This window comes from Mugil cephalus, chromosome 18 (genome assembly GCF_022458985.1).
Source record: "Mugil cephalus isolate CIBA_MC_2020 chromosome 18, CIBA_Mcephalus_1.1, whole genome shotgun sequence".
Taxonomy (NCBI): Eukaryota; Metazoa; Chordata; class Actinopteri; order Mugiliformes; family Mugilidae; genus Mugil; species Mugil cephalus.
This window is the reverse complement of record NC_061787.1, coordinates 12,889,518-12,913,478: the sequence shown is the minus strand read 5'-3', so window position 1 is coordinate 12,913,478 and position 23,961 is coordinate 12,889,518. Positions and strand designations below refer to the sequence as shown.

The 23,961-nt window shown below is 41.7% G+C and overlaps 1 protein-coding gene across 2 annotated transcripts in view; it reads left to right on the top strand.

Annotated features, from left to right (window-relative positions):
* LOC124995911 (cadherin-18) overlaps positions 1-23,961 on the top strand; it is a 100,010-nt gene that overhangs the window by 42,369 nt on the left and 33,680 nt on the right. For both annotated transcript variants that reach the window (XM_047568671.1, XM_047568670.1), the window contains exons 3-4: positions 10,234-10,528; positions 14,979-15,098. In XM_047568671.1, the coding sequence (XP_047424627.1) occupies positions 10,234-10,528; positions 14,979-15,098 (415 nt within the window). The remainder of the gene's footprint in view (positions 1-10,233; positions 10,529-14,978; positions 15,099-23,961) is intronic.

The following is a 23,961-nucleotide window of genomic DNA, read 5'->3' as shown; positions in this document are numbered from 1 at the left end:
ACATTGTAGAAATGGCAGAAAGAACACTTATCAACCACTGAGACATAAGCTTTTGAACGTGGAAGTACATCTTTGTATGTGTTTTAAGGCCGCAACTAACAATGTATTTTTCATTCATTTCATTGTGCACTCTTTAAATCGCTATCAATATGAATAAAAGCACCGTGGGTTAATCGGTGGCTCTAAATAGGCTGTAGTTGCTCTGTGTTTCTCAGTGTTACCCTGCGGCTTGGTTGCGAGCTGTATTATAAACATTATTATTAGAAAATAGAAAGTGAGGTTTTAAGCAATCCAATGTTTCTCTTCCGCTTGTTTTCCGCCAAGTAAACGGTGGAAAACATTATTGTTTTTTCCAATGTTTGCCAACTTTGCCAGTGGCCGTGCATTTCAGCAGTAGCACAGGAAGTTGGTAGGAGCCTTCTGGTCAATTGTCAGAAGGCCAACAAAAGGTCAGTTTGTGCTTTCAACCCTGACATTAGAGTCAGTGACCACCATGAATGAATGAATATGGAATATTTTCCGGCCCGCTTGCTTTCTGTGACCATCAGGGTTTTGTAGTGTTGTAGTTAGTTGTAGAATGATTTAAAACGAAATAAATGTGGAATCATACATTAAATTACGTATGTTTGGATTTTTGTTCATTTGGGGACGTCCCTCAGCCATAGTAATATTTTTAAGCGATGAATTTGATATAGTGAAGCTGATGGTTGCCTAATTATAAGTCAAGCTGAAACCAAGAATCACACCTTTGTGGCCACCTTTGTGTACCTGTTGTTTTTTTTTGTTGGGCAGGTAGCATTTTGCTGAGCTACCTCTAGTGATGATGCTATACAAAATCAAAAGAACAAGCTGAAAGACACTACAAGGCTCCATAGAGAGACAGGGATGGCTTGTGGAGCAAATTCCCCAACATGCATTTGATCCACTGTTAACTTGACACATGGCCTATTGATTGGTGCAGATTGGAACATGGACTGTATATAAATATGAACGATGCGGCCCCAGTCCCGAGTTTTCGATGACTCGTCCCCACGTGCCTTTACACACATGGCAACTAGTTGTCCTCATCAGGTCATATCCTGTTACTTATAATGTCAAATGTCCAATAATGTCAAATTACTAATTAAACCTAAACTTAAAAGAAAAAAATGACACTTAAACATGCATCAGTATAATATTAACTTAAATAAAGGAAACTATTATTGGAAAAGAAAAAAAAAGACTAACATGGAGGAGGTGGAGCTTATGACCTTTACTGCAGCCAGCCACTAGAGGGAACTCTACTTGCTTTGGCTTCACTTTTGAGAGCTTCTGCCTCTTTATTTATAGTCTATGGCTGAATATCATGAATATTGCATAAATAATTCTTATGGCACCAACTTGAATGTTCAGTACATGCAGTGTAGTAAACTACAGTGTAGTAAAAACAGATCAGCTGATCTCACTATGTTTGAAGCAGTTTGGATCATCAGAAATAAAATTATGAAGTGCTGCCAAAATCCCTAATAAAGTCCCACTTTGTCCAAACAAAAAGATGACATAAAGTGAGTGAAGCCAAGTGAGTTACTGCTAAACTCTCACGGATCCGACAATTGCGGGGGAAATAACACGTCTGCTGTCTGGGCAGGCATGCGTAATTTCCAAAGTGCATTCCCCTGTCCTTTAGCTGAAACGTTCAAACATATTAGACACTTGAGACTAAAACCATTTTCTTTCACTGCTTTCACCGTCTGAGCATGAGGCTGAGGCCTCGTGTTTTCTAAAGCTGCTCTTTTGACAGTTCCCTTTCTGTCTCATTCAAAACATGCAAATTTTTAGCAGCATTTAGAGGCAGAGCCATTAGATTAGTGTCAGAACCGCTTCCGGGACTCTAATAATCTCATTAACGAACATCAAGAAGTCAACCATCGTGCTGAGAAGACAACAACTCGTTCTGTCTCTCCCCGCAGAGGACAACGACCGGGGCGGGTCTCCGTGATGTGCATGTCTTCAGCACGCCCCTCATCACTTCCTCTTGATGTATGGTCATTAGGCGGGCGCTCCATCATCAGGGTTTACTGTGACTGTTACAAATCAATCGGTGAGAAGGTGCTTGGAGGAGTTGATTGGGAGGGAGCATGGCCAAAATGTGGTGATAATCAGACAATCAAGCACACCCACATAAAAAGTGATTAAGTCCTCTTGAGTGAAGTGTAAGAGCGGAGATTTAATCAAAAAAACGAACCCACCCCACCCCCACCCCCCGTCACTAATTACAAATATTAAGCCAAGACACTGATCATCAGCTAGGGTGCATAGCCTCTTCATTTCTCTTTCTCCTCACCCCCACAGCACATTGTTGATGGAATAAATGCTCCTCTCCCCCGGACTCTCACCTTCAAATCCTGTTTATACATCACCAAGACCTGCTTTCCACATAAAAGCGAGGCAGCTTTATGAATCTCTTTTGAAACGGCACGAAGTAAATGTTTGTCCTGTGCTTCTCTTCTGACTTCAAGAGTTCTGAAATCTCAATAAAGCGCACACAGAGATAAACAACGGTGTCGAGCTTGCAGCTCGCGGTGATGCACATGCAGCTACTTGCCGCACCTGTGCCCCAGTGCAGCCTCTAGGTGTGTTTAGCCCTGTCCTCGAGTTAACGTTTCGCTGATGGATACACGGGGTCGATTCGCAGTGATGTAGCAGATGTGGTTGTATTTCAATCCTGAGCCTAGATTTCATACACTTCTCATAATCCTACATTTAATCTCAACCGTCTTCTCAGGGAGATGAAACGCCATTCTTTTGGGAAACAGCAGCTCACGGTAGAGCTGTTTCTACTTCCTAGTCTGTCTGTTGTGTCCTTGGGCTCCTTGCTCGTGGTGTGAACTCCACTGGTGTATAATTGCGAGTGAGTGATGCACGTCAGTCTGCCCCATAGTCACTGCCCCATCAGGGTAGCTGTGACTACTAAAGCAGAGAACAAACTCTCAGAGCTAGGCACAAACATTATTTTGATCTGTACACTGAATGCGGCCAATTTATTCCAAAGGGCATTGACTAGTAATGCGATCCAGCATGGGACATACATTTTCAGGATCCCTGCAATGAAAAGGACAAAGCCAGGGAAGAAGAGCAAAGTACAAGAGTAAAGCAGATGAAGGTCAAACGTATCAGGATGGCGCTTAATAAAGCATATCCACTGCGAGCCCCATGTAATTTTGAAGACTGTGTTACATGTCATGTAGTCCCTTCCCAGAAACACTGTTCAAGCTCCATTAAGGTTCACAGACTTTGTCATTTTCTACCTGAAATTGGGGACAAGCTCTGTCTGTTTGAATTGCAGCCACTTCTAAACCTTTTGGGTGATTGCTGCAGAAGCTGGTCGCCACTCGGCTCTCAATTTGTTCAGCAGAAAATGTGGCAGGAACAGAATAATTGGCATGGTGGTTACGCCTAAACCAAGACCAAAATGCTCTCATCCCATAAATGGAGACTTTTATCTTCTATGGTTGAACAAGGTGGATGGGGACTGATACGGACATCCGTTTCTGTAACTGCTCTGTTTGATGTGGTTGTGTGTTGTTTTGTCGGTTGCTACAGCACATTGGTGTACAGTGGAGAGGGCTGCTTTGATATTATTGACCATTTCAAGTAAATGGGTTGTTCAGTTGAGAGACGCCTTATCAGGTGAGGGGTTGTGAGGCTTTTCGCTGCCATAGTAAGTAGATAGTAATAGGTGGTTGCAAGCAAGTAATGAAATGGTTAATCCAACAAATGATCCCCGGATTAATCCAAAAATGAAAAGAAAATTATGACCACTGACAGGAGTAAGTAAATAACATGGACCATCTTGTGACAACAAAATGTTTGGATGGGAAACTTTTGGAACCTGGCATTCGTGTAGATGTTACTTAGGCATGTACCCCCCACCTAGACAAGACCTGGACCAGAACAGGCTACCCCATCCCTTAGCATTTACAGGCACTAAAACGGTTTAGGAACAACTCAAAAAAACAAACAAAAAAAACAAAACATGAAAAAGGTGATGACCTGGCCTCCAAAGTCACTAAATCCCAAACTGATCAAGCCTCATCCACAGAGGCCACTCACCTCAACCCATGTGACCCAAAGGGCCCCACTAACAACATTATGTTGCCAGACACCACAGGACGCCCTCAGAAGGCCCACGTCCATTCACATAATGTTATGCTTGATCTGTGCATGTGGTGAAAATATCAATTGATAATGAACCTATCAATCTGATCAAACAACGCAATGCATCGCTCACAATTTGAACTGTTTTTTCATCAGATCCCCTCTTGTAATTGACACCTGACAAGTGGCACAACAGAACCAAAGGTAAACAGTGCGACTGTGCATACCAATCCACTTGTGAGCACAGTTGAAAGCGGCGCTGAGTGATGAGTATAAACAACCCAAACAGTGAAAACAAAGCTTGTTGACAACATAATGAGAAGATACACTTTCTCCCAGGTTGCTCCTGTGGGCATATGATGAAATTATGAGTCTGGTCCTCTTTGCGATTGGAGTGTTTTTATTTTGCCATGCAGCTTTAAAGCCCCAGACTCTGCTGATCTCTTTAAACTCCTCAGAAATGCATTGCCAGCTGCCAGCCAGCAGCCGCATGCCAGTCATCTATTCCACCAGTCTTTAATAAAGTCGCCCATAAAGACAGGGAGATATACACAATCCCTTGTTTTGATGCCCTGTGGATGAAAAGGATTCCTCAAAGGCTCTGTGGGGAGATGACAAAACAAGGTTGCAGAGGTCATATCTCACCTTCCTCATAACTCCTTTGGCTTCTCCGATCAGTATGTGTGAAAGATTTTCATATTTTTCTATCCATTATTTACTGCACAGCTTGGACAGCGCGGGCATTTTCCTTTCTCTTTCTTCCTATCTTTCCTGCATTGCCACACATGCTGCACACACACCCCTGCTGTATTGTATGTTAAACTCGCATCGGCCCGCTCTGTGGTTTAACAAAATCGACGCTAATTGCATTAAGGCGGGCCATCATGAAATTTTCTGTGTGATCAAAATGAATGAAGTATAAATAAACCATCTCTGCGCTGGAGCCAGAATGCGCCAGCAGCAGCTGCCTCTGCAGAGAAATGGAGCCCTTTTTTTTTCCTGAGATTGTGTGACAGAAAATTGCCCCGAGCCTGTTTTTTGTACAATCAGAGAGGGAAATGTGTGAAATATAAATGGCCCTGTTTAAAAGCAGTGTCGGGGCAACAGCAAAGCCAGGGGGTCTCTACCCCAGATTCAATCTAGCAAGTTACACATTATGGTTAAATTGGTTATCATGTTCGTGGTGGTGGCAGTTTCATATTGTTGTTTATATGTCATTAAGAATATGTTCAACCAAAAACATGCGAGGATGATGGTAGCATTCTTAGATATTTTTACCAAGCCGGCAGTGGTGCTAACAACGAGGCGCTTAAGTGTTGCCTGCATGGTGTCAGAAATGTGAAACCTGCTCCATATGGGCCATGCCAGGAGTGCATGTATAATTAATGCAAGCATTGTACCAGTGTTGTGATAATGTGTTACAGTCTGAAGACGCTAACACATTTACTTAGCTTTATTTTGACTTATATTTAGTCAAATGAAATAGCAAAATTCCAGAGGACCGATGGTGTAATTGGCCTCTTTACCTCTTGCCGCCATTTATTTTATTATTTCATTTCATTAAAACATGAATATAATTAGCTGCTTATAGCTTTGTCTGTAGAATATTTAACATCATATGCAGACCTTTGAAGGTAAAAAGGTAACTTTGGTCTGTAATTCTTGTAAGAAATGTTTTGTAGCTGGGTCATCTATGGGGTTCTGGATTGTGGATCATCTGTTCCTCTCTGTAAACCCTAGAAACATGTCAATGAAAGATCAGAATATCACATCAAGTGATGTGATAGACACATCTATCATGAAATCTGTGGTCTATCCTAGCAGCACTAACATAGGAAGAGTAACAAATCGCAGTTGGTGGTCAGCAGGCCCAGGTCCACAGGCACAATCTCAACAACAAACGTTATATTTTCACCACTCCTCCATTGATCCGAGGCTGAAAAGACAATGACCAGTGAAAACCTGGGAGAGGCTGTATTTCAGGATAAAATAACATGTTTGTCAACCCAGTACCTAATGTTAGACAAAAATATTTGCGTTCAGTGACTTTGTAGCTATCGGTACTGTTCAAGTGTAATTTAATCTTTTCACAAGCCTCAAAAATATATAGGTTAACCACAGATTCAGATTACATGCTTCACAAAGTGTGTACCAAGAATTTTACACTGAGTATTTTTTGTGGCATGAAGAGGTTGGCCAGGAATGCTGGTTTGTTTTATTGCCGTGACATTACTGTCAGTGGCTCAGTTAATCGTGAAAGCGCATTACTTTAGTTACTCTTTAACGTTGGCGTAATCCATTGGATTGATTTCTCATCTGACTGCTGTCGATTCCAAACGTCATGTTGGCTAGCAAACATTAACATAGCAAACCCTCAAAATTGTGAATTTTAGCTCCAATCTAGTTGCCTGTATTTTCCTTTCCATTCCAACACTTGATGACGTTCAATGTTCCCCACCTCTCAGGGTAAAATGGCCACCATGTGAATTTTTAGGCTATCTCATTTTCCTAATAGCTTAGTTAGCGTATTTCTGATTTAAAGATCCCGTATCCTGACATTGTTTTACTTTCAGCTGATGTGACACTGCTATATCCTCAGCTGGTAATGTTTGTGTAATGGCCCGCAACCTGTTGACACTTTTATCACCCATAGATTTTGAAATAGGCACCGTATGCATCATTTGCTCAGCATGATGTATTGAGTCCTGCGAAGGAAGTCAATGGTCAAATTAGCAGTTTCACTGGAGGCAAAATTACGTTTATGAGGTGGAGCAGAGTGCTGCCGGACAGAAGTGGATCTATGCTTGTAGTTGGCCGGAAAGTGGACTGTTGTTAAGCAATAACTCTAATGCCCTGTCTTTAAATGATTAAATGTATTGGTCACAATTGATTATCTAACTACAGCTGCCCAACCCAGGTCGACAAGGTAATTGGACCTGGACACGCAGCTATTGATGTGTAAATATATCTAATATATACTAATATATAACATGCCATTATGACCACCTTCCTAATGTTGTGTAGGTCTCCCTTGTGGGCAGAACAGTTGTGACTAACCAGAGAATGGACATGGACCCTCTGAGGGTGTCCTGTGGTGTCTGACAGCACAGTGTTGTTGGTGGGGGCCTCTTGGGCCTCTGGGTCCTATGGGTTGAGGGGAGGGATCTCTGTGGATCAGACTTGTTCCGGTGCATCCCACAGACCCTTGATCAGTTTGGGATTTAGTGACTTTGGAGGCCAGGTCAACACTGTTGACTGTTTTGAGTTGATGATGGCTGCTGCCATCAAGGAGTGTCATTGCTATGGGCTGGGGGTGCCTGCCTGATCTGGTCTAGGTGGATGGTACATGTTCAAGTAAGATCCACATAAATGCCAGATCCAAAGGTTTCCAGCAGAACATTGTCTAATCACAAGATGGTCAAAGTTATTTACTACTCCCGTCAGTGGTATTAATGTTTTGGCTGATTGGTGTTGCTAATAATCATTATTACTATCATTATTATTATATTATTATTATTCATATTATTTATTGCTTTGCAGGTTGTGTTTCATATTAGTACAATCTAACAACTGATTAACTACCAGATCCAAAAGGATCTTTGACTCCTTACCTAATTACAGGCTTGATATTTGCCACGGAAAAGACAGTCAGCTCTCATCAAGAGTCAGCCCTGCAATCAGCTGAGGCTTTCTAATTAGTAATTTATTTGCGAGTCCAGGGTTTGATTAGACGTGGCCTGAGGACCTCCGCTGTTCGACATGTTAAATAACGCCTCTCGGTGCATGTGTGTGGCCGTACTTTTTAAGACTACTAGTAATGGGGTGCTTTGCATTTTTGATATAGATTTTTACTCCTGTAATTGTGCTTACTCTCAAGTGACTAGAAAGCACGCACAGTTGGCGAAAACAGAACCTTGACACAAGGTTATTCCGTGGGTTTTTGCGTCCGTACGTTTGTGCACCTTCTTAAGTATGCAGGTTTTTCTAGTCGGGTCATGTCTCCTTGGAGAGGTGTCTGATGAAGGGGCCAGTGGAGGATTACCAGTGCAGAAACAGTAATTAATTGCATGACACAATGACAGAAAAAAACACATACACATGTAATGAAGCTTGGTTGACACTGGGTGCAGTCTTTAATTCTCTCAACAAACTAACCAGCATAATGATGAATTGCTTTGGTATTTAGGTTACTGTGAAAGTAGACTTGTCTTGTCTTCACCTCTAGTTCACTCGAAAGCAGTGTCCCAGTTCACAGACTTCACAAGTGTTTACGAAAAAGAAATTGGTTGTGGGCTGGCCTATTATTAAACTCACTACTAGTTCATTTCGCACTACGCACATGAATATTTCCAGGGTTATGACACGCAAGCCACAAACACTGAGTAAATAATGCAGCAAATAGCCAAATGATTTCTTCTGAACCCGTATGAATCCCAGAATTAGTGCATTAGACAAACTATGTTGAGTCACCCAAGGCTTAAACTGTCTCTGTGCTGCATCACTGCAAATGTTACATCACTGGGATCAAATGAGTCTCAGCCTGTGATTCCGTTGGCCCGTGTTCGTCATGAATTTTTTAAAACTTGAAATCGCATGAATTTATTTGTTTTGGATTGCACCTGCAGTTCGGATGATTCCGTCTCTTTGTGATGTGATTGTGCTCAGCTGAAATTGCTTTGCGTCCGACCTCTTTTATATCTGACAGATGCTGCTAATTGGCTTTCAACGAAATTGAAGCCACCGTTGTTATTGTGATTTATTACTTCAGAGTTATTTAACTTTGATGTGGTGAACCAGTTCCACCGGTAAGCGTGTCGTTTTGCATTTGTATTTTCTCTCCCCCAGTACAGCTTGCTAGTTTGCAAACATTGTCTTTTATAATATCCGTGTCTTTTTCCGTGTCTGTGTGTGGGCTTTATTATATTGGGAGAAGCTGCAGCATAATGTCTCCATACGCGGTGTGAATTGTTTCTTCGTTCAAAGCAGGCATGCACATCAGATTTTCTCCAAAGACCTGCACGTATCTTGCCCGGAACGAGATTGCGGCGTGCTTTTTGAATTCAAAGACGCGTTCGCAGCGCCGGGTAGATGTGGGTCTATAGATGTGAAATGTAAAAGTATCACCACTAGTATGTTATATGTTCCCAATCAAAAATTGATTTTCCCGTTATGTTCGACTGTGACGTTTCCCTAAAGATAAGAAAAAATGCAAAAAAATGCAAAGAGCGTCTTGACATGTTTTATTCATGGCTGAAAATGAAATTGTTTAAAATAATGATGCTGCCACGGCGCCTTGCTTTTGAAATACGGTGACGTTAAATATTTTTCATAAAGTTCAAAACTGGAAACTGGCTGAGCGATTGTCACAAAAGACTTAATCCTCCTGGTATCAATTATGGCTGAACAAGTGGCTCGGTCTTCCTCTGTCTCCGGGTGAGAAAGAAAGGCGGCACTCTTCCATCTATAACAGCCTTTTAAGGATTTCCCCAAAAACCCTTTAATCTCCAAAGATTGCATTACTTCAGTGATGCTTGGGATAAGTAATACCTGAGAGAGTAATAGTGAATATTGTAATGCCTGAGTTAGATGTTGGGAGTTTTCTGAAGCTGAAATGTGGGATAAGGGCTACCAGTACAGTAATGCTGCAAAGGTGAAACTACAGATGTTTTTAAATATCCTTGGCAACGAATTATTGCTACTCCATGCCTTCGTATGGATTACGAATTGAACTACAGATAATTTTTATGAGAATTATACATTTTCTGTTGATTAATCTGTGAAAAATGCACATCCACATTTCCAAACTCCCAAATCGATTGCTCCACAATATTCGCCCCTTATTTAAAATTAATTGGGGGACCCTGATCTGTGGTGTGCCCACTGACTATCAAACGATCATTACGGCACTATTATGAACGGCACATTGATCCGAGTTCCTTTTCATGCGGGTTCTTTTGAAGAACAGCGGTGCACTGAGGCCATTGTGAGCCGTACAACTGTGAATCATACTTTGAAACCTTTAACTAGATCTGCCATAAGAAGTGGCAGGGTTCCTTTCTCTGTATTCACACACCTTCTGTCTGGCTTTCCTTGCAGCTTCACTCAAACTCAGATAAAGGTGATGGATCTGTCAGGTACATTCTGAGCGGGGAAGGAGCTGGGACTATATTCATCATCGATGAAGTGACGGGAGATATTCATGCCACTAAGAGTCTGGACCGGGAGAGGAAATCACATTATGTCCTGCATGCGCAAGCCTTGGACCGCAACACAGAGGAAGCCCTGGAACCAAAGTCGGAATTCATCATCAAAGTACAAGACATCAATGACAATGCGCCCAAATTTCCAGATGGACCCTTTGTAGCTACGGTGCCAGAGATGTCTGAAGTGGGTGAGTAGTGCTACAAAATAAACTGGGCCTTCAAATGATTGCTCTCCGCTGTCAATAGCACTGAGGCTTCATTTGAATGGTTTGAGAGATGAGAAAACCGTCTGAGCGTCTGAGTGTTGTGTTTGTTGCTTTTTGAGATATTCTGCGTGTGTGTAATCCCTTTTATCCTAGCGGTTAAAGAGAAAAACGGCATGGCGAGACCTTTGACTCCCAAAAAGACTCTTGACCAACTGCTGCTGCGAGATGGATTAAAAGACGGCATTAGCGCGAAGAACCGCAATCAGACATGTTATCACCCTGCGCAGCGTTCTGGTTCGCCCTCAGTGTGATAATGTTGCCGCAGAATGTTTGATCCTCTGTAAGCCAGCCGAGTCCTCTTTTTCATCTTTGTTTTCTGGTTGCTGTGATGGTTTCCCTCCCGGGTGGGCAGGTCTTTATAAAGCACTCAATAGCGCTTCCACAGCAATCCCTGCCATCGAGACAGTGGAGCCCTTTCGGAATCGTGCCGGAAAGTAAAGCCTCCATCCACCTCTGCTGAGACTCAGAGCGGCTCCTCGTCTGCACAGCGTCATGTGGCAAACATCTATGTTTTATTCCTTTACTCTCCCGTTCTGTTTTTAGCTCGGGTGAACAAAAGCCGCCCAGTCCAGTGGATTCTGCCTCGCAGCACAATAGCTCTAAAGTGTGACACTCGCGTATTTCTCTGTGCTCTTTCAAAACACAGGTTGTCCAAGTGGTGGCCAAACTGCTGTCATAGTGATTTTCCTTCAAGTATACCATAACACAGTGGATTTATGGCGCTGTCAGCTCGTAGGAAACCTTCCATACATATCACTCTGTCTAGGATAACCTCAGCAGTTATTGGAGAGAAGTTGAAATACTCACTGAAGAATATCTCAAATGGAAAATGAGCGGCTTCATCAGCACCGTGCGGGAAGAAGATGGAAATGTGGAAAAAAAAAAAACATTAAATATGCAAACCCCAAAAGACCTGTAGGCGCCTTCTTTATAAACAGTCAATATCTCTCTGGTTGCATTCATGAATATTCATGAACAGACAAGCCTGACACACATACAACTTTGACAGTCATTGTGTTTGTTTCTAACTTTGGTCTGTCACGTACGCGGCTTAATCTCTTCAGAGAAAGCTGCACTGTATGTTCTGGTGGCTTGTAGAACAATATTTGCTGTGGCATAATAATTATTCTATTTTCAGATTCAGGTGTGGTTTCTTGGCACCCCATTTTTAAGTCCTAACGAGACTACTTATTTTAAAGTTTCAATATTCGCTGCAAACTTCAACGTCAGTTGCACGAAAAGGAATCAATCACCATTGATGACCCCGAGGAAGAAATCAAGGGCTGTGACGGGGAAAATAATTAGCCTTTTTTTTTTTTTTTTCCCCATATTTTTTTTTTGCTCACGTCCATTAAAGTGATTCCTCTTCGGTTCGGCGTCTGCCGCGCTAAATCGGCTGTAACAATCAACTGTCCTCACACTCCAGAGCACTAATCCCCCCGCGTTTGTCAATACCGGGGCTCCCAAGTGTAGGAAGGGGCTGTCTTGGAGTGTAGCAGCTAATTGGTTGTGATGTTCTTTTTCCTGCCGAAATTGATTAGCTGGGCACGTGCCAAGTAGCCCAACTGTTTCATACCTCCATATTCGAAGCTACAGTTATATTTTGTGAGTGCTAGATGAAAGGAGTATCGGTTTCATACCGCAGGCTTCCCAGTTGAGACGTGTCTCAATGCAAATGGTAACTCTGCTTTCCAGTCAACCATTTCACTTCTGGGAAACCACAGCTTAATGGTGGTTTAAAGACTCAGATGTAGTAGCTTGTTTAGACAGATAGTTAAGATTAAATGTGTGTTATTGGACCTAACGTTGAGTGCTCACACATGTAAGTGTCAAAGTCTTTAACACAATGCAAGTGAAAGATTGCATATTTTCAGTATGCACCATAGACTGTCACCTCACTTGCAATACTATTTATTTATTTCAAAGCTCATGATCTTGGAGCCTTTGGCATGGCATCTGGTTGTCATCATGATGTCACATCCTGTTTCAAACTAAAACTGATCTCAGAAAAATTGACTCAAATGCTTTAGCTTTGCTGTTTCATTATATGAACGACAGAAATGACAGAATCCTTAAAAAGATGATAGATTAATAGATAATAGATTAACAGATGATAGATTAAGCATGAGGCACCGTTTCAAAAGTACCAATTTGGCACCAGTATCAGATAAAACTTTAACGATACCCGTCCCCACTTTTGAGGAGCTGTTCTTCCATTCATCTTTATACGGTCTAAAACAAAATGTGCGTTGTCAAATTTCACAGTAACTTACTTTTACCCAGTAGTTTGTGCCTAGTTTTTGCATCGACAACCAAATAAAGCAGGGAGGAATGGGCTCACGCCCTTGTGATGTCCTAAGGAGCTGCGAACCTAGTTGTTTTAATTGAGTTTCAGAGACCATCCTTAATCTTTTAAAAATAATGTTTTGCAGTCGCAGCAAAGAGTCCATCGAGGTCAGATGAAGATATACAGATCGAAACACACTGTGATTGGGACACAGTGTGTGACTCTTAAATCATAACAGCAGGACATAATTTCTCAGGCTTTAACTGATCAGCTCAAAGAAACGGAAGATGATGTAAGCGTCTGAATAAACAGCTAGTTTAAGATACTATAAGTTTCGTTTTTAAGCTATGAATTATGAAAAGATACTCTTTTACACAGCTTCCTAGAATAAAATAATATAGATGGAAATAAGCATATGAGTTCCCCTTTAACACTTGACTTCTATTGATTTCGGATGGCAACTGCACAAGGGCTTTACTGTTGGAGCATTGAAACAAGTCCAAGAACTCCTTGGTCTGCAAGGATTTGCATAATATTAACTAATGGTTTCAGCTGATAGAAGTTAGTGCTAAAGTGGTTTCCAGCCTCCTACTTAGTCCCGAGCTCCTGCTGGGCTTGTTAGCTTGTGGTTACCTTTTGAGTCTTTGTCTATTTGCGGCGTGAAAGTGACTGTAATCTGACAGAGTGCACAGCCTGGATCATGAAAGTGACTGCAAAGCACATTCACCCTCGGAAACCACGTTTCCAGCAGAGTATTGCCGCACTTGTAAAAAAAAAGGACTGCGCTCTGAGTGTTGTTCACTTTTTAATGAGTACAATCAGACCTTTTAATGTTGCTCTCATCTCTTAAATGCTTCGAAATATGTATAGTGCATTTATTGCACTTAAGCTGAAGTGCAATCTGAACAAAGCCAAGAACGTTTTACAGTCGTTTAGAACTGTACCATGATATGAAACTCTTTCTGCAGTTAAATAAAAAAGTTATTTCTGTAATGTTGTTTGTAAAATCAACGCTTAATAAGTATTCCTTTATCCGTGCCAATAACGGAGCAATTTAAGGTTGATGATTTGGCACCAGGTAAGCTTTTAAAGGTCCTAAAATCTGTCGAAAAAAATTCCCAGTGCAGTTTCTTGACAGCACATTGTGTTGTGCATGGTTCATTATCGGTGACATTTCACTCTGCTCCTCATGCTTTCCAAGAAAAAATAAATCATGTCTGGTAAGACACGGTGGAGTGAGTTTCACTTGTTTAATTTAGTTTAATTCCCAAAAGAACACAACAAAGCAAGTGTCCAGAAGATTTACTGGCTGCGAGATGTATCACATTGCTCACGGGTCCCCTAACACAATCATACCACAGTCCGTATATATACTAATGCATTAAATAACGCTGTAGTGCAATTACAATGCACTCATTATGTAATTACAATGGGTTAATGAAGCCTGTAATGCTGTGTGAGCAACACTTGAAGTGTTAAATTGAACCACAGAGGCTTTTTCACAGATTTTTTTTTTTTTTCACAGAAGAGTGAGCCTCATTGGAAGTTTTTGGGGGGAAAAAAAGAAAGAAAGAAAAAAAATCAGCAATTTTTCTTGCAAAACATTCCCATTTGACTGGGAAGATTAGAAACTTGTCCAGTAATTATCCACATAGCTGCACGCTGCATTTAAAATATGAACATATTTTGGTATGATTTCTGTCTTTTATGTCATGTTGACAGTTCATTGGTGCAGTTATTTTGTCATGACATAATTGACCACGGTATGTCATGTTAATTTTAACCTATATTCTTTTTCTTGTGCAGAGGGCAGCAAAAAAAGACCATCTGAGTAGTTATAAAGTGTGCTGGATCAGCATGTTTGTTTCTTTGCATTATATTCTTAAAGCTGTGAGTCTGTAACTCTCTTCTCTGCCCTTTAACATTCATATTTTTGGTTTTATGCAGAGCATAAACCAAATCCCTGGATTGGAACTCGCCAGACTCGGCCGCTAGATACACGTCAACGCACTCGCATTAACAGCTGAATGCCTTTTAGACGGACGGCATTTATCAGAAAGTAATTTTTGCTGTGTTTGTTTTCAGGCACATCTGTGTTTCAAGTCACGGCGAGCGATGCTGACGACCCCACCTACGGAAACAGTGCCAGAATAGTCTACAGTATCCTACAAGGACAGCCATATTTCTCTGTCGACCCCAAAACAGGTGTAGTATAACTGCAAGCTCAGGGGGAAACAAAGCAAGAGTCCGTCCGCTTGCTATCTTTGTAAATGCAATTAGAAAACTGGAGCTAAAATGATGAATTATAAATGGGACTTGGGTGTTGATCTCCTAAAACAATGTGCGTGTCATGCTGTGAAACTTGTGCAGCACAGACCCGGTGAACATCCTGTTCTGTTATTGTAGCACGTCCAGCATCATAAAAGCGAAAACAGCCGTAGTGGAGTTATGGGCTACTCATACAACTGCCATATTGTTGAGCACATGATCCACTCTTTGTTGGCCGTAATTAACTCCTCTGGGTTTAAAGGAAGAAAAGGAGACCTTTTGCTGTGGTGCATTCAAAAACCCATTGTTTGCTGCATTTTGAAAGGGTGTAAAGCCACAGCAGGCTGTTCTCCATGTTTTCAAAATCCACCTTTTCTCTGAGAGGCCTCGACTAGGATCTATTAAATGTTAATAAGGCTTCCAAAGTGCAAGGCATATAACTTTTATATGCTGTGTTGTTGCAAGAGTGCGAAACCCTGTTTATTTCTGATCTGCCTTCAGATCTGACGAAGGAGTGTGTGCGTGCACACATTTCTGAAGTTTTGCATGCTTGTCTCTTTTGCCGGTGTCGGTTAGCATGAACAACAATTCACTTGTAGGAATTGATTCATTGCTGCCTGCAACAACTATTGGTCCCTCTGAGACTGTACCGCCCATGTAAAACATGAATTCTTTGCTGAATGAGCAACACAAATGAACTGCTGAATATTTTGACTGTACCTCCGGGGAAAAGGCTGCGTGGATTGATGGAGCAATTTCACAGTGGCGTGGTGAGGCAGAATCGGCGCCGTATTTTGAATTAAAACTGGACTTTCTCGTGCAACGCCGCGCATTCTGGATATATCAAGCATACGCCGCTGTTGTTGAGATGTATTTCCAGTCACTGTTCGCCAGTGATTTAGCTTCCTTTCCTCCTTGTGCAGTGCGTGTTTTTGGACACATCACATAGCTCGCTTTGCTGTAGTTGACTCAGCATCTTGTCTGAATTGTAATTCAGCATGGGGTGCGCAGAGGAATCGGGATGTGATCGAAGGCCTGTCCAGCTGCACTCTCAACACAGCACTATTCCGCCCGCCCATATTAATTTATACAAGTCGGCTGTTGTTTCCTCCTCTAACAAACCGCCCTCAGTTCCTTAAATTAGGACAAGGACCTCCAGCAGTCAGTGGAAAATGTGCACATGGAAGGAGCTGCACTTGCATGTGATCTTTCTAATGCTAAGCCCAAGTCCTAAAGCAGCTGTGTTGCAGGCATCACGCTGGGGAGATGATCAGCTCTCGTTTCTGTCTCGCAGTGCATTAGCTTGCTTACCCCTCCACAGAACCACGTGTACCTGGCTAATTCCATGCTGCAACTGCAGACACATTGTCATGGGAAGCCCACATAGGCTATTAGTGGAAGGGATTAAAGAACACACACACACCTTTATTCACCTCGTTTGAGCTCGGTCTGGTGGCCTGAGAGAAGCAGTAGCAGGTTTTATGGGAGTCGTGAGATGGAAGGAAAGATCCTTTTGGGACAAAGGGTAATGATAGTATTTGGCCTGTGCTGAAGCAATACCCAGTGGATTGTCCCAGACTTGACCCACATCCTCAGCAAGAAACACTTCTAATTTCTTCTTCCTAGTGTCATCATTTCGTTAACATCATCCCAAATGTGCTAACGACTGAAATGACCATTTGAAAGTCGTAACTCACCATAGTTGTAGTATATTGAACAACAAAGTAGACATCTGGGGTAGAAAAGTGCTGATATAACATTTTGCCTTGGCAAAGAACTCATGATGTTTTGTTTTAGCTCATAAAGTCTTGGCTAGATATATATATATCACTTTGTTGGTGTTGCTGGAGGTGAAATATCACATAGCTGTATATTGAAGGTCCCACGCTATACAACTTCTGACAGTTAATGTTAGTCTCACACATCCCCAGAACGTTAATTGCTTCAGTTTCAGCTCAAAATATTGGACCGATTATTCATTCTCCCCTCCCTTGACGCCCCTAGTTTGAGCCCAGATCCAAACAGGCCGTTTCGGCGCCTGCGCCTTTAAATGCAAATGAGCTGCTGCTGCCCACACTCCTCTCAGGAAGAGGGCTGTTCAGTTAGTTTATTATGAGCGTTGCTAGTATGATTTATGTGTGATGCTCTGACTAACAGTAACTTTAGCTTTATCTGCAGTGAATCTGTTTGTCAGCGAGAGACGGGCTCACGGCCTTATGATGTCCTGAGGAGCTGCAAACCTGAGTGACATGTTAAGACGCATCCCTCTTGATTGATGTCCCCTTTAAATTACTGTGCCTGAACATTCTTGATCAAACTAAAGGACACCGGCAGATGCTGCTGAACCATGCTAGTGCTCAAAATGTATTCTGTGTATCTTCTCTGCTGCTCTAAAGCAAAAGTAGAGGCAGTGTTTATTGTGAGGCATCTTGACTATTTCAGGGAGATCACATATTCCGTAAATTTAGCCGCATTTCTTCTCTATACCGTATTGTTTCTTTAAAACAAATTCAGACTTAAGCAAGCAATGGCCAGACACCTCTTTTTTTTTATCATACTTCAGTAATTGGAACATAATTGAAGCCTCGCGAACTGTAAATTCTTTTCACATTTTCTGCATTCCCACACCAGAACACTAACACACTCTAACGTATTTACCAAACCATTACTGAATCACTTTCAGAGGCAGTCACTTCTAAGACAAATGTGTTAATAGTCTTTATACTTCTTACAACAACAGTCAGGAATCTACATTAAGGCAGCTGCTTGTCTCCACTGGAAAATAAGGATTCAGTCATGGACTTGGCGCATCTATGGCCGTTTCACAAAAGACTAGGCATTTGATATTAGATTTACTTTGCCGAAAAAAAAAAGAAGAAAAATAGCATGAAACATACTTTGTGAAGCCATAAATTTAACCGATTCAGCTGATAATGATGTAAAGCCTGAAGGGGAAATGTGGGCAGAAGAAAACAAATGTGGCAGCCTCATTCTAATAATTTCACTTTCCAATATACGTTGTGTGTGGCCATGGCATTCTTTTTCATTACAAACCTCTTTGGTTGTCTAATAATGCTGTTATGCGGCATTTGGTCGTGCTCAAGTCACTAATTAAAAAGTTATTCTTTCTGTGAAACAGAGACTACATAAAAGAGACTAGCGTCTGTGTCCTTATTTTACCCAGATTTACCCAAAAACCATGTTTTGAGGAGCAATATCCCCACTTGTCATACCCGAATATATAAAAACTTGGATGCGACAACAAGTGAGACCGTGAAAAGTGACAATCAAACACATTAGTTGGAAATAATTCGCAATATGATACTCTGAAAGAAAACTCCTTCGAAGAATATGACACAAAATGGTCGCATTTTGGTTTAAGCCATCCAAATACATGTGTGATTTATATACCAAATCATAGTGAAATTACACGGTGTCCCCAGCGTTATGAAAAAAAGTCCCGTGAAATATAATTTAGAGGTGTGTCTGGGTTGTTGCGTTGTTCAAGCGCAAAATGGGGAGAAAAATAGTGACTAATCAGTGGGACCGCCCAGTTTGTGGCTGGAGTGAAAACCTTTTTAATTGAACACCATTTCCTACACCCATTTTCATTTTATTTTGTTGTCGTTTACCTGCTGTTACTGCACGGCTGCAATTTAGAATCAAGTCCAGTTCTCAGCAGTCTAAATATTCATCATTAAAAAGTATTAACTACATTGTGATTTCCCAGAAACGCATTTAAAGGAGGTCTTTGGACAATTTTGGGAGCGCATTTATCGAGTGTTTGTGTTACATGATAAGACTCGCTTCACATGATGGTTTTTCGCTGTAGGCCACAGTGGCTTTCATGCAGTCTCTACTTGTTGCTTGGCAACCTCACGGTACCAACAACACTTCAGGAAGTCACTTCCTGCCGAGCAGATACACCGTGTTATTATGAACTTTAGAGATGCTGATAAGTGGATTTCACCTTTAAGCGCAGAGGGGATTACTGTTTCATATCGCAAAGTGACGGCCCATTCCTTTAAACATTTTAAAAGAATATCAATAGTTGTGCGGTCAAAAGCTTCAAAGGGCACAAATGGAAAAATATAAGGACCCTTAAACCTGATGCTTGTGTTATGCTTTGTATTGAGAGTTTAGGCGAATGAAAAAAAATAAAAGCAGAAGGACAACAAAGAATTAGACAGATTCAGCATCAACAAATCAATAAATTTAGATCGCTCCGTAGTTTGAAATTAAAAATGTGGCGCAAGTATAAGCATTTGCCGTTTGAAGTTGTTGTTTTGTTGTTGAGTGCCATAGTACGAGGGATATTACTGGTGTGATGTGGTGAGCTCACTGGCACGCTAACTGTATTAAGAACATTCACTGCAGTGGATTTACTTGATTACATGGTGTGCAAAGCTCAAAACTGCAAGCCAGCAAATTTAATATGAGCTTTATATATCCCGGCGAAAGTACGTCTGCGAAGGCGACTGCATTCATCCTTTTTATAGTTGGGTTGTAACTCCTGTCTTCCCTATCACCACTGTGCATCTGTCACTTACCCGCAGAGACGTCAAGGCTGTTCCTCCAGAGTCTCACAGTCCAGTGCCCCCAAAGACCACCTCACATTTGCACTTGCACACACACACACACACACACACACAGACACACATGCAAAACCGCACCACGCTACCGAACCCCCAAGTCCCCGTTGCAACCTAAATAGGCTAATTTCACTGCTGATCTGGGATTTGTGAGTGTTCGAGTTTACTGAAGGAGCTGACACAGATCAAGGCATTTTCCTAGTTAATGGATTAAATCTTACCTGTAGTTAGATAAGCAGATATGCTGCTGCTTTGCCAGTCACTTGTGATGTGCACCTGAATAGCTATACTCAATTGCACGAGAGCCAATACATAAAAAGAAAAAAAAATGTTTGTGCAGCACAATCTGTGTACTATTATGATGTCTACGATTAATATTCCTGCTTTTGCTGATGTTATCTACCTCTATTTTTCAGCAGTGCTGTAAGAGTGCAGGCACACAGGGATAACATCGTATTGCCTTGGCCAAAAACCAAGATTCCTGGAGCTGGAGATTGAAACGCGCTTTAGTAATCTCCTATAATCCTTTTTGTTCACCCAGGAGATTGTCCTTCTTTAGAAGTTTCCAGCCAGACAAAGAGGCGGATAGTGTGATGGTATCAACCCTAATAGACTGGGGAGGTTGAGGAAAAGGCTAACCACCTCACTGTGTCAAATGGGCCCAGGTTCAAGGAAGTCAGCTTCTTCTCAATTATTTTCTAAATTAACTGACGAGCTCCATAGAGATTTAGAAGAGAGTATCTGAGGTATTACAGCTCAGAAGTGGTCAGGAAAGGGAGTTCAGAGGTTCGAACGTAGTGTCAAAGTACTGACGTACCTCTCAGGTATTCGCGCTTTCAAGAGTACCCCTGTGGATTTTTCTGTATTTTTAAAAAAAAAAAAAATTCATTTAAGAACGAATGCCGCTCTCTGATTGTCTGTTTGTGTTGTTGCTGCATTGCGTCAGCTGTAAGGGTATTGTTACAAGTGTTACATGACTGACAGCACATCATTCTCGCTTGTTGTGGATAGCATCGCAGTGAAAACCTCAGTCTCTGGGTGTGTGTGCCCATTGTTGCTAAACACGCTGCTTTGAAATATTTCTTGGGTTTGATCCACCTTCATGAGAAGAAAAGAGGTAATAAGAGACTTGAAAGGTCAGATCGTCTGTCTTGGTGTGGCTTTAATGGAAAAGTGTGGCCACTTGCCAAGGCCTGTGTGTCTCAAGGACCCCAGGTTAAGTAATGCTAAGACGGCAGTTAATAACAAAGGACTTCCAATGGAGTTTGCGGACCCTGTATCATTACAGGAATATGGCTGCAAGCACTGTAATTAGTTGAGAAACCAAGAAAAGCAGCAGATCCTTGCTGGGACTTGGCATTTGAAAAGAACGCCAGGATAAAAATAAAACATTGGTGTTTCAATTCTTGGAAATATTGTGTTGAAAACACAGACTGATTTTTTTTCCCTCCAGCTTCCTGAAAAGTTTCTTGTTATATACCTTATATAGTGTTTTTACAATGCTTTAATAATTCACAGTGTGTGTATCTTCAAATGTGCAATGTGAGCCTCTTGGATTTGGTTAAAGAACTGAAGGCAAGAATTCTTCCAGAGTGTCCACACAGCTGTCACATGTTGTTAACTTAGGACAACTTTGAGATCCCTGGGAATCCCGGTATTCCCAATATAAACACTGGTGTGCATTATTTATGTGGATTTTACTCTTAGCTCCAGCTTGTCCAACACAGAGGGCAGCATGAAGTTAATGTGTCCTGTCAACTCAGCCACAGATCAAACAGAGCACTGTCTGTCACTGCCTGCTTAGTATTTGAAAGACAGGATGTAGACAGAAAGTGGAATTCACTGCCAGCTCACAACTCGGTTGACTCGGATTTAATTAGGGTAATCATTCAGCTAGAACTAGCGTTCAAATTTATACCTATCAGCTATTCCATGCTTTTGTGTAGGTCTCCCAATATTGGGCTGCCAGAAAGCTCTCACCCGTCATTTTCGTGGAGTCCTGACCTCTAGTGATGTCCCGTGGAGTCTGGCACTAGGACACTGGCAGCGGATCCTTTGGGTCCTGTCGATTTCCGGATGAGTCCTCCGTGGATTTGCCCTGTTCTAGCGTATCCCAAGGATGCTCATTTATATCGAGCCTTGGGCTCTTTGTCGAATTTTTTTGAGCTTGAGCAACTTGTTTCTTGGTGTGGCGGGGTGTATTGTCCCCACAAAAAAATTGATTTACGCATTCCAGACAGTTGCAAGAGGGGTGGATTTTTAAATCTGGTTCAACTTGTGTCAAGGCACACAGTTATGCAAAAGCAGTCAGCATCTATAGTCCCCCACCAATTTCAGTGTCGCTCAGGCCTCCTATCTTTGACCCTTTCTGAATTAGCGAGTTGTTAAGGGGAGTTAGGGATGCGAGTCAGGCGCTGCTACGATGGCAACCGCCTGTGTCGCCCACACGTAGCTTCAAGATCACTGTTCACATAATGTACATGTGATGTCACAGACCAATTTTATATACAGGACAGGCTGCAGTTGCCGAGGTGGAGGGTATGCTTTGTCTTTTACGATGTTTATGTCAGTGATACATGTCAAGGTCCAAGGTTTTCACAGCATGATGTTGCAATATAGTGAAATGGCTAAAGCTATACACTTCACCTCTCAGTGGTTATAATGTTGTATTTGACAGTTGATTAAAATGTGTTCACACAGAACACAGTGCATATGTCGGTTTTATAGTCCCCGAGAAAGCTACTGGGGAGCCACAGCATATGTATTTGCTGTGGTATAACTTGAAAACAAATACCTTGAAAGCTGGCTCACTTTGCAGTTTGCAAACAGAACTAATCCATACAAAATTACACCAGAAAAAGACGTAGGCACCGTCAGATTTAGTGCATAATGCAGAGCAGATTGAACCGCTGCAATATTACCAAAAAAGTGTCCAAATCCAGTTTTACTTTATCTCACATTTTCCAACACGGTGTCGGTCTGTTGCGACCCCGAAGTGGAGCTTAAGGACGCCGCGCTACGCCGTGACATTTCATGTTGGAAAAAATTATTTTTTAACTTGTTAAGTGATCCTGTGCTTTTTTATGAAAGAAGTCTGGGGACCACGAGAGAAATATGAAGGGGGGGAGGCAAGGGTTAGAGTTTATTAATGCCACTGCAGATGTAGCAGCAGAAATGCTATTCGCAGCTTATTCATGACAACGTCCTCAACTTGCCGAGATTATATTTTTAAAGGTTACACTGAGATCACAAAATCATCTGATATCCTAGGTCAAATCTTGAATCCACTTCTTGGCAGACACTGAGTGCTTAAACACCTACTACTCGTCAAACTTATTTGTTTTAGCGATTACTTTTCCGATCTGTCATGTTATTTGTAGTGTATTCATCTTTTCTGTTGATGTACTACCAAGTCTCTGTGACTGCCGTGTGACAGATAACCTAAGATCCCCTGGATCGTAATGCTGTTGGCAGCCTTGACCCACTTTTAATGATTAGTCAGCCTGAGTCGAGTGGTTTAGTTTATGTCTATAGAGTCCTAAAGAAAGTGATCGAGAGGGAAATCACCCGTCGTTTGTAACATAGCTACGCAGCCTTTTTAGCGAGATGTAAGAAATTGTAAAACTGCAGCTATTTCCACTCCAGAATTGTCAGCCTGCATCAGTAATCAATGTTCAGCAACTTTCCTCAGTTGTAGACGTACTCTGCAACTTTCATGGAACATGTCAGTAGGAAAAGCCAGTGTGTGAGTGAATGGTATTTTCCTAAAATTATTTATTTCATTATTTTTCTTTAATATCCCACTGGATGCGCCTAACTAACCTCACATCTCTCTGTTTTTCCGATCACTGCTTTTGTTGACATGCTGAACTGCGTACAGTTCTCATCCAACAGACATCTTAATACCTGTCAGTTTTAGCTGTTTTGCTTTCAACCAGGCACTGAGAAAAATGTCTCTTTAGCTGTTACCTAAGTTCTAAGCTAAGCTCTACATGAAATTGCATCTTCCCATGTGAGACACTCGGTACTCTATGCACCGACTATGTAACAAGATAAAATGGCAAGCATAGAGGTTGATTACCATGCGGTGTTTTCACCCTGTACCTTTCCCAGCAAATGTACTTTGTGGTACACTAAGGAAGCAAGTGAGATTTTGCATATCCCAAAGCTTGGTATGAAACCATCACTATGTGATCTGGGCTGAGTAG